A 13,796-nucleotide genomic window follows, 5' to 3' on the forward strand; every position below is an offset into this window, starting at 1 on the left:
TGAAAAATGAAAAAAGGAGGTTACAAAACTATATGTATAGTGTTATTTCAATCTTTCTGACAGATTTTATATAGGATTGTATGATCTCAAATATACATAAATGCAAAAAATGTTCTGAAAGTTCATACTCCAAAATGTAAAAAGGGACCATCATGGCATGGGGTAAATTATGAGTGTGAAATTCTTCTTCTGTTTTGCATATCTTTATGTCTCTCTCTCTCTCTCTCTCTCCCTTCCTCTCCCCCTCCCTCCCTCCCTGTCTCTCTCTTTGTTTTACAGTGAATATGTATTATACATTACATGCTTCTGGTACATCATAGTTACATGTTTCTAATTATTCTATAATTAGAAAGAACTATATTTAAAAATTCTACTATTTTAGTAGGCTTTATTTAATTTCTAAAATAAGAGTTTTAGAATAAACCCAAATTTTCTTCTTTTCACTGAGGTGCATATATACATGCTTTAAACCATTAGACATTGAGTTCATTCTTCCTTACATACTGATGTCCTTGTGATATGACAGGAACTCTTAAATGAGTTGCTCCTGGAAGCATCATTTTTGAAGATGGGTAAATGGTTTAGTGCATGTATCAAGGCACACATCATGGGTCTATCACGGCCTTTCACAAAAAGATTTGTAATTCTTCATTCCAACGTGGGGCAAGCATGTCTTGGCTACTGCCGATAGAGACAGAACAACATCTCCTGTTGTAAAAATGCTAAATAAAACCCCCTCATATTCTCTAGCTGAAACCAACTGAACGCATCTCTAGTTCCTGCATTCCACAAGAGTATCTGCTGCAAAGGCTATAATGTTACCTTAAATTTAACTGCAGACTTTCTGACTTTGCTTTCACCTAATGAGAAGAGATCTGAGGCCTTCGAACGTAATGATGGAAAATATAAAGGTGAGGCTTCGTCAAACTTACTCTCAAAGTGGCAAAGAGGCTGTCCCCACACCGAGAAGAGAAAAATTCCGTCATTTATTTGGTAAGCCAAGGGATAGCAACAGTCGTTTTCACAGCATTCAAATTAAAAATAAGACAAGAACAAATGAGGTCCCTCTCTATATGGAGAAAGTTAGAAGAACACAGGGCTTGATTGGTCAGAAGCCCCTTGTTCTGCAGGTACTAATTGTCTACTTAGGCTGTCTTTATAAAGCTTCTTAAGAGGGCTATTAATGAGCAGTCATACATTTTTAAAAATATTGAACTTTTAAAATTTTATTTGAAGGAAGTGTCCTAGAAGTAGGGGTTATCTCAATTACATAACAGCAAAGTATACATTAGCACAGAGCTTAGCCCCACGTCCAATTTTAAGATTTATCAGCATCTTTAAAAGTGTATAGTGGCATGCCAGGAATTATAACAGGGCATCTTATGAAAAATCTATGATCTTCCTTCTGAATTATATATTTACGACTTACTGAGGATGATAGATTTCAGGTAGATAAATGTGATTTAGGAACTGCTTTTAGGCTCTGAGCACACTGGGGATGGCCAGCAGGGCTTCTGTAGGGACGGGAATGCAGTGGGGTGAAGCCCCTCCCCTTCCTGCATGTTGGCTGCCATGGCGGGAGGCCTGCCAACCTCTCGCCTGGGCGCAGACTTCCTGTGAATTTCTGGGCAGGACAGATCACGGTAACCTGGCAGGCATGGATTATCTGGTTTGTGGGTTACCTGTAGCCTTCAACTGAAAGTTCAACCCATTCACAGAGTGGCTATGATGTCCCAGGTATTATGCTAGATGCTGGGAGTACAAAGAGCAATACTCCTCAGCTGTGGCCCTCCAGCCTACCACGGACCTTCACCAAAGGGAGGGCCAGGCAGGGAAAAGATGCAGACTCTCTGGAGAGCTCATCCTGTAGCTTGCTAACAGAGTTGAGGATGGCCTGAAGGAGGGGCAGAGCTTCAAATGTCTAAGGGCAATGAATTTTGAATTATGGTATCTGTCAACTGTGTCTTTTCTTGATGTCTCATGACCAGTTTACTATTTCCTACACTTGAGGTGTTGACATATGAATAAAACAGGAAAAAAAAAATCCCAATTTGTGTTTAAATATTAAACACGCTTACTCTATTAGCAACTAAGCCCAATTTAAAGCCTTAAAATGGTTATAATTCTGGGGAAAGCTTGGGAGTTAGTGATAACACTAGGGGGGCCTAGAGGTAACTAACTGGAGAAATTAGCTATCTGTCCCATGCTAGTCTCAAGGATGATCACTTTATTGAGTCCTTGGATCCTTGGGAATGCTACAGCTCTGCCATATGAGCTTGGATGCCTCAGTTTCCTCTCAGATCCTGACTCAGAAAGCCAGGGAGACTGCAGATCCTCCAGGAGAGGCTCAATGACCTTCTTCATGGCTGGGCCAGACCCATGGTTGACTCCTCATTCAGCCTATGTTAGGAGAATGAGCTGTTCCAACTTACTTGGTCGCAACCCATTTAAATGGATATTGGCAAACAGAAGACAAGAAATCTCTGAGGCTTTGGGCTCTTCAGAAAAGAAAGGAAGGAATTAATACTCTCTTAAGTGCATACCATGTACCAGGAGCTACGTTAGGTACATTTATAGATGCCATCTCATTGAAGAACCATAGTATATTCAACAACTATGAGAAAAATTCAAAATACAATACATAATACAATGCACTATGTGTTCTGAATTCTTCCATAAGAAGACCACTTCAGGAATCCCAAGGAAAAATCTTAAGCTTCTCATCATAATAGCTAACATACATTAAACACCTAACAAGTGGAATATATACGCAACATGCACAGATGAGGCTAGATAGAGAAAGATGGCGCAGCTGGTGAGTAGCGAGGTCTGTCTCCAAATCCTGTGCTTTAACTGTCTCTATCTACATCTGCAGTACAAAGGACATTGTTTTATGAGACATGTTTTATTTCTAAGTCAGACTGAGGAACTGTAAAAATACGTACAGTGCTACATCCCCAAAGACGGAATAATCAAATTTACAACAGGTTTTCTCAATTTCAAAGGGACTGATGGTATTTGTCCTCACATACCAACCCATTTTTCTTGGTTCTGACATTCAGGACTGCCCCCATTGACCTTCCTCACAGTGACCTGCATCCTGCTGACAACACCTCTCAGCATTTCCCTAAAACGGTCTTGCCCCAAAATAGATGATGTTGGTAGCCCCCGATCTGCCACCCAAGCAAGTTGCTCGGAAGGTCTTGCAACAACAGCTCACTCGAACTGTGTGCAGCCAGCAGGAAGCAAGCCAGAGTATTTTTTCCTTTTTATTAATAGAGGCACTTGAGTTGGAATTTCATGTTCTGAACCTGCTGTCATTATATTTTTATTTTCCCACAGACAGACTTAACGTGCTCAACTGGGTCATACGCATCTGGCGTTAGGCACGAGCTTGGATGATTTCTGAAGGACCTAAATGAAATCAGACTGGACAGATCATTCTGTGGCTCAGAGAGCGGGCTGCACAAAATAAACTAGGAAAGCAACACAAGGGAAAATGAGAGAAAAGGAAGCCCAGGGCAGAGGGTCAATTTATCATCACTGCACTAGGGGGAGAAGTCAGCCTGGGCTTCTGGCATGTGGGATTCGCAGTGGGGAGTCCTCATGATTGTGCAGAGCCATGAAAGGAATCTGGACCTCTTCTCTGAGAAGGGATAAGCCACCGATGGGACACCAGACCCACGGGGTGAGAGGTTCTCGCCCACCCCGCCCCTCTCCCCCAGGACCCAATCAGCGCTTGCCCAGGAAGGAAGCAGCCACATAGCACCCTGTTCAGAAAGTATTCACAAGTGAAAAACAAAAGCAGAGCCTCAGCTCGCTGCAGCCTGTGTGCCCAGCTCAACAAGCTGTGACCCCCCTGGGGCAGCTTATCTGCCCGCCAGCACCACCAGCCAGCAGCCAGCAAAAGCCGGCTCATTTCCATTTCCAGGCAGGGCCACTGGATGGAAGGACCTTTCCAGGTCCAAGGGAACAGGTTTCATTTACTGTTGCTCTACTAATTAGTGTTCAGCTTTAAGGAGAAAGAAAACAAACGCCATCTTTCACAAACCGATAAATTAGAGGCGGCTATTTATAGAATCAAGGACTCATTCCAGACAACTCTCCCAGCGTCTAGGAGTGACTGCAGATTATTCACAGGGAGGCTAACCAGGGACACAGACAAGCGAAGCTAAGAAGTACAAGACTGCCAGGGACAGACAAAGCAGGCATGACGCCCTCGAGACTCTATGTCATCCAAGGGGCCAAAGCAATGCTTCCCTTCCTTGTCAGATGGAGACAGGGTGGGAGGGGTGCCCTCAGCTGAGAGCCTAACCAAGTCCTCACATGCCGGCATTCCCAACCTCAACAGGGTCTCTTCAGACACAGCCCTGGGCTCATTTCTTGTATTTTGAGGGGTTCCAAAGGGCACATTGTGAAAAAAATGTAGGGCAGAGAGACGATGAGAAACAAACTGCATTTTACAATATATGTAAATTTCTCTACTGTGAGAGGATTACAAATTATGGGGCAGTAAGAAACAAAATATTCCCTCCTATCAGATCTTCTAAAACAGGAGCTCACTGGCTCATTACTGTATTAAAAAAATGCAGGTGTCAACGTTAGTGTAGGGAGGTTTGACACATAAACCTGATTTGGGTTTTTTTGTTTTGTTTTGTTTTGGAAAAAAATAAGGCTTTCTGAGGAAACCAGGCCCACCTACTTCCACATTTGCCACTGGCAGAGCCTCTGCAGAAGGGGCGGGTGAGACCTGCCATATTTCCCCTCTACCCCCCACCCATATCCATGGTGCTCCTCTGAGTCACCAGCCTGCAGTTCTCTTGTAATTTCTGTTTGGAGCAAACTATCTCTGAGAATGAATATTTGCTTGGAAAAATGTGTATGTGTCTGATTCAATATTTACTGTTTGGTCAGTTGGGAAAATAAAGTGGTATATATATGTGAGATATATATATATATGTGTGTGTGTGTGTGTATATATATATATGCAATTCATACTGCTGGGAAGATCTCACAAGAGCTCGTTCTTCAGAGCTCACACCAACCTGGACTGCTCTGCAGGAACTGGAATGGCAACCCTTGCTCCTACCTCAGACACACATGTTCCCACACACAAGTACCCACGCACGCCCACCACCCACCACTACCACCACCATCACCACCACCTTCACCACCACCCCAGGACCACTACCACCACCATGACCACTACCATCACAATTACTACCACCACCATCATGATCATCACCACCACCACCATCATGATCACCACCATCACCACCATCATGATCATCACCACCAATCCTCCTTATTTAATTGGAGTTGTAGTGCCAAAGGCCACCTCTGGCTGGCCTGCTTAAGCCCTCTTGGGGCATTATTTCAAACCTGAGAATGACACTGATTTAGAAAAATCTAAAGGGAGGGGTTAGTTCCTGAGTCAAGCGACAGGATTTCTGGGAAAGATGGGCTGGAAACCCTCACTAAAGAGAGTGGAGGAAGCAGGCCCTCAGAAAAGTAGGCACTTGAGGGGAGAGAAGCAGTTAGAAACCAGTGTACACTGTGAGGGAGCCTTCTGTGAATTATTTTAACTTGGGGATACTTCTCATTTATAGTTATGGAGTGTGGAACACAGAAATAACCAGATTTAGGTGGAGGTTTTTTTCCTGCTATACTGTATTTGTAGTTGCCCCATCCTTCAGTAAATAAAGTTGGATCTGTCTCTATAGCCTTGTGAGGGGGCGGTATGAGGAGAAAGGGGCAGGGGTGGGCCCGTGAATGAAGTCTGCCTCCTGCAGTAGTGAGCTTGGGCGGCCATGACAAATGACAACAGAAATTTATTTTCTCACAATTCTGGAAGCTAGAAATCTGAGGTCAAGGTGTTGACAGGGTTGGTTTCTTGAGGCCTCTCTCCCTAGCTTGTAGATGGCTGTCTTCTCCTGGGTCTTCACATGATTTTTCCCTCTGAATGGGTCTGCATCCAAATTCCCTTTTCTGATAAGGACACCAGTCATACTGGATTAGGGCCCACCCTCATGGCCTCATTTCAACTAATTACCTCTTTAAAGACTCCAAATATAGTCACCTTCTGAGATCCTGGGGTTTAGGACTTCAACATATGGCTTTCAACATAGGCGATTCAGCCTGTAACACCTGGTCTCTTCTTCCACTGGTGTCCAAGCTGGTGCACGCAGTGTGGCCACAGCATCCTCTCAGGTGGACTTGGTCCTGGAGCTTGGGGTGGTAGCCAGCAGGGCGAACCCCTGTCCAGAGATGGGAAGGCAGTGAAGGGCAGAGGAGTGGGTATGGAGGAGCAGCTGAGAGATTGGTAAATGGATAACCAACGAGTCTAAGAGAAAACCTCCTCTTTTCATATCCATCTATGCTGATGCTTAAGGGTGGGCTGACCTGACACCTGGGTAAATCTGCTGTGAACCAAGAGTGGGAAAAGATGATTCCATTGGCCACATGTCAATGTGCTGATGGATGTGTCGGGCCATACTGTTCTGTGAAGAGAAGAAGACCTATCCTGGACACTACTATGAAGTGATTGTGTGACCTTGGCTCTCTCTTATCTTTCCTAAGTCTCAGTTTCTGCATCTGTAAAATGCGGGAGAAGTGTCTGGATGATATGAATGAAAAACAGCCCCTTGATAACAAGACAGCAGCCAACTACAGTAGCTCATGAATAAACAGCAGGTTAGACTCTAATGACCTCACTGTGAAAGGCGAAGAAAAAAATGTTCAGTGGGCAAAACATACTCACTCTAGTAACAGAAGCTTGGTGTCTCGCCCAATGCCAGGCCCAGAATCAGCACGTAATAAAGCTTTTAAGACAGGAAGAAAAAACAGTGAATTCACATGAACTCTGTCAAAGTAGGTACAACACAGGAAGAAACAGAAGTGAGGACCGACTCTCCATCCGAGGCCAGTGTCTGTGTTATGTGCACGGATGGACCATCTTTTTCCAAGGCCTCTTGGTACTTTCTGCAAAGTTTCTTGAAGGTGGCAGAAAGAAGAATCTAATGAGAGAAACTTCCATTTCTCTTGTAGTTAAATCATCAAACTATGGACTGCTTAATGGGTTGAAATAGGCCTGCAATTCTTCACCACCAGAAATTACCATCATTTCAAGAGCAGAGGCTCACCAAAGGAAGAAACCACTAAGGATGTGCACTCACCGAAGAAATCAATTTGCATCCTAAGGCAAGAGGAAATGTTACAAAAACTTACCAAAGAACAGTACTTGTTTTTCCTTAGAAAATAAGACTATAAAAGGGATGAGAATTTCAAACAGGAAGAAAAAAAGAGTCATTTGAGAGGTACCTTACAGAGGACAATGGATGATATGCTAAAGGGACAGATAGTACATAATTTACATTCTTATAGCTCTAGTGTATATCCCTCTGTAATGTGTTTTGTTATTTATACCACCGCACTCTAAAATCTCGCCACGTTCTCTGGACTACTTCAAGTTATACACACACAACAAAATTTCCCATCCCTTGTCTTTATGCTGGTTACTGGGCCTTGTCATCTTTTCTGATTTGCAAATAAAATCACGCTCTCTGCTCTCTTTGGAAGACTTTTATCAGAACCATCCAGCCCTGAACAGAGAAGCATTTCAAGATCAAAAGGGAGGCAAATAATACTCTTTCAGCATGCAAGATAAAGATTCACACATAATTAAGCCAGAACTATAGGATTATTTAAGTGGCTATATCTTCTAAGAATAATTGAACTGCTCTAAGCTATTCAAAATACTGGGGCCAGGACTGAAAAAGAAAGGGAATTGACAAGGTGTTTGTTGAGGACAAGGGGAGAAGGGTGGGGATGGGGAAGAGGGAGGGAGAGACAATGGTTTAGCAGTGTCTATGTGTGCCGGGCCCTCTGCGTGTTTCATCGATGAGGTAGGGATCACTGACCCCTGCTTTACAGATAAGGAAATGGGGGATCAAAGTTAACTTGGCAAGGCAGATGGAAAGAGGCAGCGTATTCCATTATTTCTGTCTCCAAGTCCATGAACTTCATGGTGTCCTAAACTGCCATCCATCACCTCATCTAGGGTAGAATAAGGAAGACAGAGAAGGAAGACAGAGAACTGACAACAGCCGCCCCCGTTCACAGAACACTCGCTGGCTGACCGTCGGCGTCCTGAGCACTTTTCATCTGTCATCCCATAACTCTTCACACCAAGTCTGTGTTAGGGATTGTTATCCCCACCTTGCAGATGCGGGAACGGGGTCAACGATCCCTGCATTTATTGCCTGCAATGATTCCTTTTTCGCAGCTGTCTTCTCTGATAGTGAGGGGGGCTAAAGTCATAACTGTTAAGCTAAAACATTAATTCACTATTTAGTTTATGCATTTGTTATCACTCCCTGCATCTGTTTGCCCGAATTAGCCTTCTACTTCTGCTACAATCATAAAAGGCTATCGAGGAATGTATATGACTTAGAGTAAGTGAGCTAAAAATCCCATATTTTTGGATTTTACAGTAGGGACAGAAGACCACTCCAATGTTTACATATAACAGACTTCAAATTAGGCAAGAGTGAACACTTAGAATTCACCAAAAAAAGAGTAAGCTGTACTTGTGAATCTTTCTACAGTTCTTCGCTGCTCTTCTTTCTTTAGCAAATCCCTTGGATTCTGATAGTGACCACTGTCCTCTTATCATCAGAGATGGAAAGTGAGTGCTTACAGACTCAAAAACCCTTACAGGCCATACGTGGTCAAGCTAAATATCTTAATCCAATGTACAGGCAGAGTACCAGCGGTATACAATTAAAGCACCTTCTATCATGGGGATAGCAAACCAGAAACAAATCATCAATGCCCTTCTGGTTACCCATTCAGAAGTGCACCTACCAGGTCAGCCTCTAAACGGGTCCTTTCAAGAAGAGTCAATTTTGTTTTATTGGGAAGGAGAGATATGAAATAGAGCTAGAAGGTTAATATGAGTTTAAGAGGAGCGCAGGGTTATCTTGGCAATTAAAGGCTCTCCAGGAGGTTAATTACCCATACCCAGCATTTAAAACTCACACAATACAATGTACCAGCAGTTACAAAAATCTGTGTACAGCAGAGAACTCTATTCCGCACTCTGAATGATATTATTTTGCTCAGTTTTTGGAGGACTGAGTTAAAGCAATATCCTTTCCATGATCCATCCAGAAAAAAAGAAATGAATGTCACAGCCAAGTTATGTAGGAAAAAATAGCGTGACGAGGGACTGTACAATTCAGAAGATGAGAGCAAGAGTTAGTGTGCATGGGAGAGACAGAGAGAGCAAGGGAGATGGAGAGACTGGGGGAGAGAGAGGGAGACTGAGATTAGCTGGTGTTTGAAAACCTCAGCCGCAGAGGTGACTAAAAGAAGGAGCACAAATGATGGGGATCCTGGGAGACGTGCAGAGCGATGGTGGATGCTTGGGGCCAGTTGGATTGGTTCGGCTGACCCATGGTGTTTCAGAGCTCCATTCTGAGAATTTAGAAAAGCCAGCGTGCCGCCTGTTAGCCAGAATCATCATGGGGTTTGTATCAGACCCTTCCCTTAGACCCACTGCCTTTAGCGTGGTTGAAATAAATTTCTAGGCCCAACATGGAACCACAGCTGTCCAAGGTGCCACCTCAGCAAACTGAAACTTAGATAACTTTTGTGCCTCCGGAAACGCTCTGCTTGACCAGAACCAAAGGATATCCAGTCAGTCAGTCCCCAAATGCCAAGCCAACTCTGGGCTCTATCCTTATTTCTTTGTTCTTTCTCACCCCAACAAGGTTGGCTATGGGCTATGTGGCCCCAGCCAGTCAGATACTTTTCAGTTTTTCTCTTCTTTGTTCTTTACTCTTCAACCTGTGAAAGCTTCCTGCCTTCCACCCCATTTTGCAGCTACTGAGTGGAGGCAGTCTGCTTTGTGAAGTGCCGAAGTTTGTTTCTAGAACCTTAACTGTCTTCTCTAGTTATTTTGTTAACAGCCTTCATCCAAACCCATCATCATGTCTCACATGGATCCTTCTAGAAAGCCCCCAGAGTCTCCCCACTACCTGTGCCCTGCCCCAGCCCATTTCTGCTCAGCTGAGTAGCTTACACTGGCAAGCATATCACGTCACCCTGGCTTACTGGCTTTCTACTGCACTCAGGAAAAAATGCATCATCGTTACTACAGCCCTGTTTGCCTTGTGCAACTTCATTTCCTATCAGCTTTACCCACCTCCACCTTTACACCCTTAATCACACGGGCCTGGATGATCACACTGGCCTTGAACAGAATCTTGGCTTCATGTCATCAAACGTCACCTACTCAAAGGGGCCCTCCTGACCAGTCTGTTGAATGTTGACTACCATCCCCACTTTTAGGCACTATCCTGGAAACGTCTTTGAGCGGCCTCGGAGAGCTTGTATCTGAACTTACAGCCTTTATTCATTTATTATGTGCCCCCTGCCCCTCCCTGTTTACTCTGTATCCCCAGCACGCAGGGCAGACCCTGGGACCCAGGCCAAGTCCAGCGGCTGCTGTCAGAGCCTCCTTTCTGCACGTCAGCTGCCTTGGAGCTACTCTCTGTCCTGGAGTGTGGAGATGAAGTTGAATGTTTGGGAGGTTTAGGTATCATGACACTATACGATAATAATTAAAACCGCAACAGGTACAGTGACACTTTACTGAGCACCTACTTAGTGACAGATCCCAGACCAGATGTTAGACACAGAGTTGTCCCAACAACTCTCAGAGGTGGCTAGCGGCTATTTGGCACCACTTTCCTAGGCAGATTAATACCAGGTACTGAGAAATGATGAGCCAGATGCATTGGTGTTACCCTAAAGGATGGAAATATTTGGTATTTATGTAAATCTGTAAAGGATGCAAAACAGTTAAGGATGCTTCTGGGAAGTAAATTCAAATGCCTGGAAAACATTCTTCCCTAAAGTCACACTCTGCACCAACCCCCCCTCAAAGACACCACCCTTTCCAGGGACAAGGCAGTAAGTGATCTCGGGCAGATTCCCCAGCTAATGAGATGTCCTCTTTTTCCCCACGGGCAGGTAATGGGTTCAACTATCTGAGAACACCACCTCCCCAGGAGTCCTGGCCTCTGTTGCAAAGAAAAGGAGCACATAAATATAATATAAGGTGTTATTGTTCTGGCAAATGTCCTCTAATTCTGGACCAGATACAAACTGCAGCCCAGTAGTATGATTTCGAAAAAAGAATTATAATAATTATTTTTTGGCAGCCTGGAGTCTTTCATCTTTATGAGATGATAGCAATGTTTTAAAAGGATTATCACAGTGCTACATGATAATAATAATACTCCTTTATTATGTATAATGCTTTAAGAGATTTAAAAGTACTTTGATATAAAATATAAGGGTTGATCCTAATAGCAATCCTTTGAGGTATATGGAGTGGTAATTATTTGCCACATTTCACAGTAGGGGAAACTGAGGTCCAGGGCAATTAAACAGCTTTTAGCCATGCAAGCTAATCATGGCAGGGAAGCTCCAGGGTCCTTAGGCACCACTCCCTAGTCCAGTGCTTGTTAAATAAATCACTGCTGGTGAACTGATTTAAAGGAAAACAACAGGAGAGATTTGAAGTGTGTGTGTGTGTGCATGTGTGTGCGCGTGCATGTGCGTGTGTGTGTGTAGGACCTGCGGATTCCAGTAAGTGATTCTTACGGACTAACAGACCATTTTAGAAGCGCGGATGTGTGATAAAACCTTAACAAAGCCCTAACTTCCAAGCATTGTCATCTGTTCTGTATCAGACTGTCACACTGAAATCCCAGTGCCATACATACCATCCAGACTTCAAGCTTCCCAATAAAGATACTCGATATGTATAGAAAGAATGTTCCACGAAGCTCTTTCCTATCTATTTTCTCATCTCTTGCCTTATGGTGTTTTTTTTTCCCCCTCCATAAATAACACTCTTACAGTTTATATTGTTGCTGTTTCTGTCTTAATGAATTATAGGTGTACATTTTACGGTTTCAGACACAGTCATCTCAGGCAGTGAATCAGCTAGCAGGCTTCTCTTCCTCAACCCTCTCCCCAGAAAGGAAATGAGAAGCAAAGCAACTTGCGTCTCCACAAACGATGTACTTCACTCTGATCACAGCGCTTTTGCTTTCTCTCTTCGCATCCTGGGGCCCGGGAGGCTCCCAGGGCTCTGTTCCTGAACGTTCTTTTCTGATGATTGACAAAGGGGCCTGAAGTCAAGGCAGAGATGTTGATGCATCTGCTTGTTTTCAGAGGAAGGCAAAGGCTGCTCGTCCACCCCTGCTCGGCACACAGGAGCGTGTCCAGAGGGATGAACCACAAATCTCCACCGTCGGAACCAATCAGGCCAAGAGAAGTAGCTTCATTTTGGAATCCACAGTTCAAATATGCTGAAGTTCTAGTTTACACTGAAGGTTAAAGAAGTTTAGTGAAAGTCGGTGTTCATGAATGTGCATTCCCTCTCTGCACTTACCTCCAGAAAATGTTCTGCCTGCTGTTCTCGATCCAATTTCCGTGACGTTGTTGTAATCAGACCTGCGTAGAAATGAGAATATTTGACTTTTAAGTATCCAGGGCAAGTAGCTTACTGAGCATGGGAAGCAAATCCAGTTAAAGGAAAAGCAAAAATGAGAGGGAAGAGTAACTCTCCCATCTCCAGTGACCATCAAGATGGTCTCTGAATTATTCTTAAAACAAAATAAAATTTACGAAGAAAACCTGAAAAATTTGTTCTGGTTCTGTTTACCTCAGTTAGGTACTGTAATCACTCCGGGGATGTAAAAACTCACTGAAGGACCATTGTTCTCCTGATAATGAGGAATTTCAATGATTCATTTGCATATGACGGAAATTCTACAGCAAGAACCTCATTAAAGATTTCAGAGTTCTTGAACACTAATGGGTTGTTGATGCTGATCAGAATCAGGCTATGAAACAGCACTTTCTTATTTAACTTTTTAATGCTGATATAATTTTTTGTTACCCTTGACAAAGAAGGTTACTTCGGTAATAGCTACTTGTACACATAATTATTTCAAATTTAATAACTTCTATACCGAAGACCTCACACTGTAATTTTATCATTTTGTTTTATGTGTTGAAATCTTTACACAAAATCAGTCCCACATGGGAAATATCTCTGTATCTTTCCTTCGAATGGTGTTTCCCATAAATGAATCGCCCCTTTGAGTACAAAGACAAAGAAAAGACAATGAGAAGACACAACCTTCAAGGCTGCCCAGCTTATTGCACCAATTTGTCTTTTCCAGGTTTTATTATTATTATTGTCAAATGGCAATTAGGAGGTCAAATTTATATTCCATTTCTTGGTGCTACACTGTCCCTGAAGACAAAAGACTACAGATGGGGCTGATTTGCCACCTGTGCTGATGGACAGAAAAGAGCAGGGAATATCACATGTCAAGCTCACTCCCCACACTAGTGAGGTATGGGAAGTATGGAAAAGGCATTTTACCAAGATCTGCTGAGGAACTCATGACCTTCAGCTTTTGTTTTACACGTACGTGGTGGGTGGGAGCATGCGGACTTAAGAGAAAGCCAAGAAGAGGCCCCAGGAGGTGAAATGGCTTTCAAAATAAAATCCCACTGGGGGTAGCATGGCTCTTTACAAAGTGGCCCCAGTCCCCTTCACTCTCATCTGTCCACACTCCCCATGGGAGGGAAAGTTGTGTTCCCACTGTGCAAATGATCTGCCTTTCCATGAATTCTTTCTGGAACATGCCCCACCCCCACTGCTTCACCTCTAGATGGTTCAAACTTAGCTCAGATGTTAGAGAGGT

The 13,796-nt window shown here is 43.6% G+C and overlaps 1 protein-coding gene across 7 annotated transcripts in view; it reads right to left on the bottom strand.

The window, feature by feature from the left end:
* Positions 1–13,796, bottom strand: part of FAT3 (FAT atypical cadherin 3) — a 660,968-nt gene that overhangs the window by 169,879 nt on the left and 477,293 nt on the right. For all 7 annotated transcript variants that reach the window (XM_032426340.1, XM_032426344.1, XM_032426342.1 and 4 more), the window contains exon 4: positions 12,470–12,531. In XM_032426340.1, the coding sequence (XP_032282231.1) occupies positions 12,470–12,531 (62 nt within the window). The remainder of the gene's footprint in view (positions 1–12,469; positions 12,532–13,796) is intronic.

This window comes from Phoca vitulina, unplaced genomic scaffold (genome assembly GCF_004348235.1).
Source record: "Phoca vitulina isolate PV1807 unplaced genomic scaffold, GSC_HSeal_1.0 scaffold34, whole genome shotgun sequence".
In the NCBI taxonomy this organism is placed as follows: domain Eukaryota; kingdom Metazoa; phylum Chordata; class Mammalia; order Carnivora; family Phocidae; genus Phoca; species Phoca vitulina.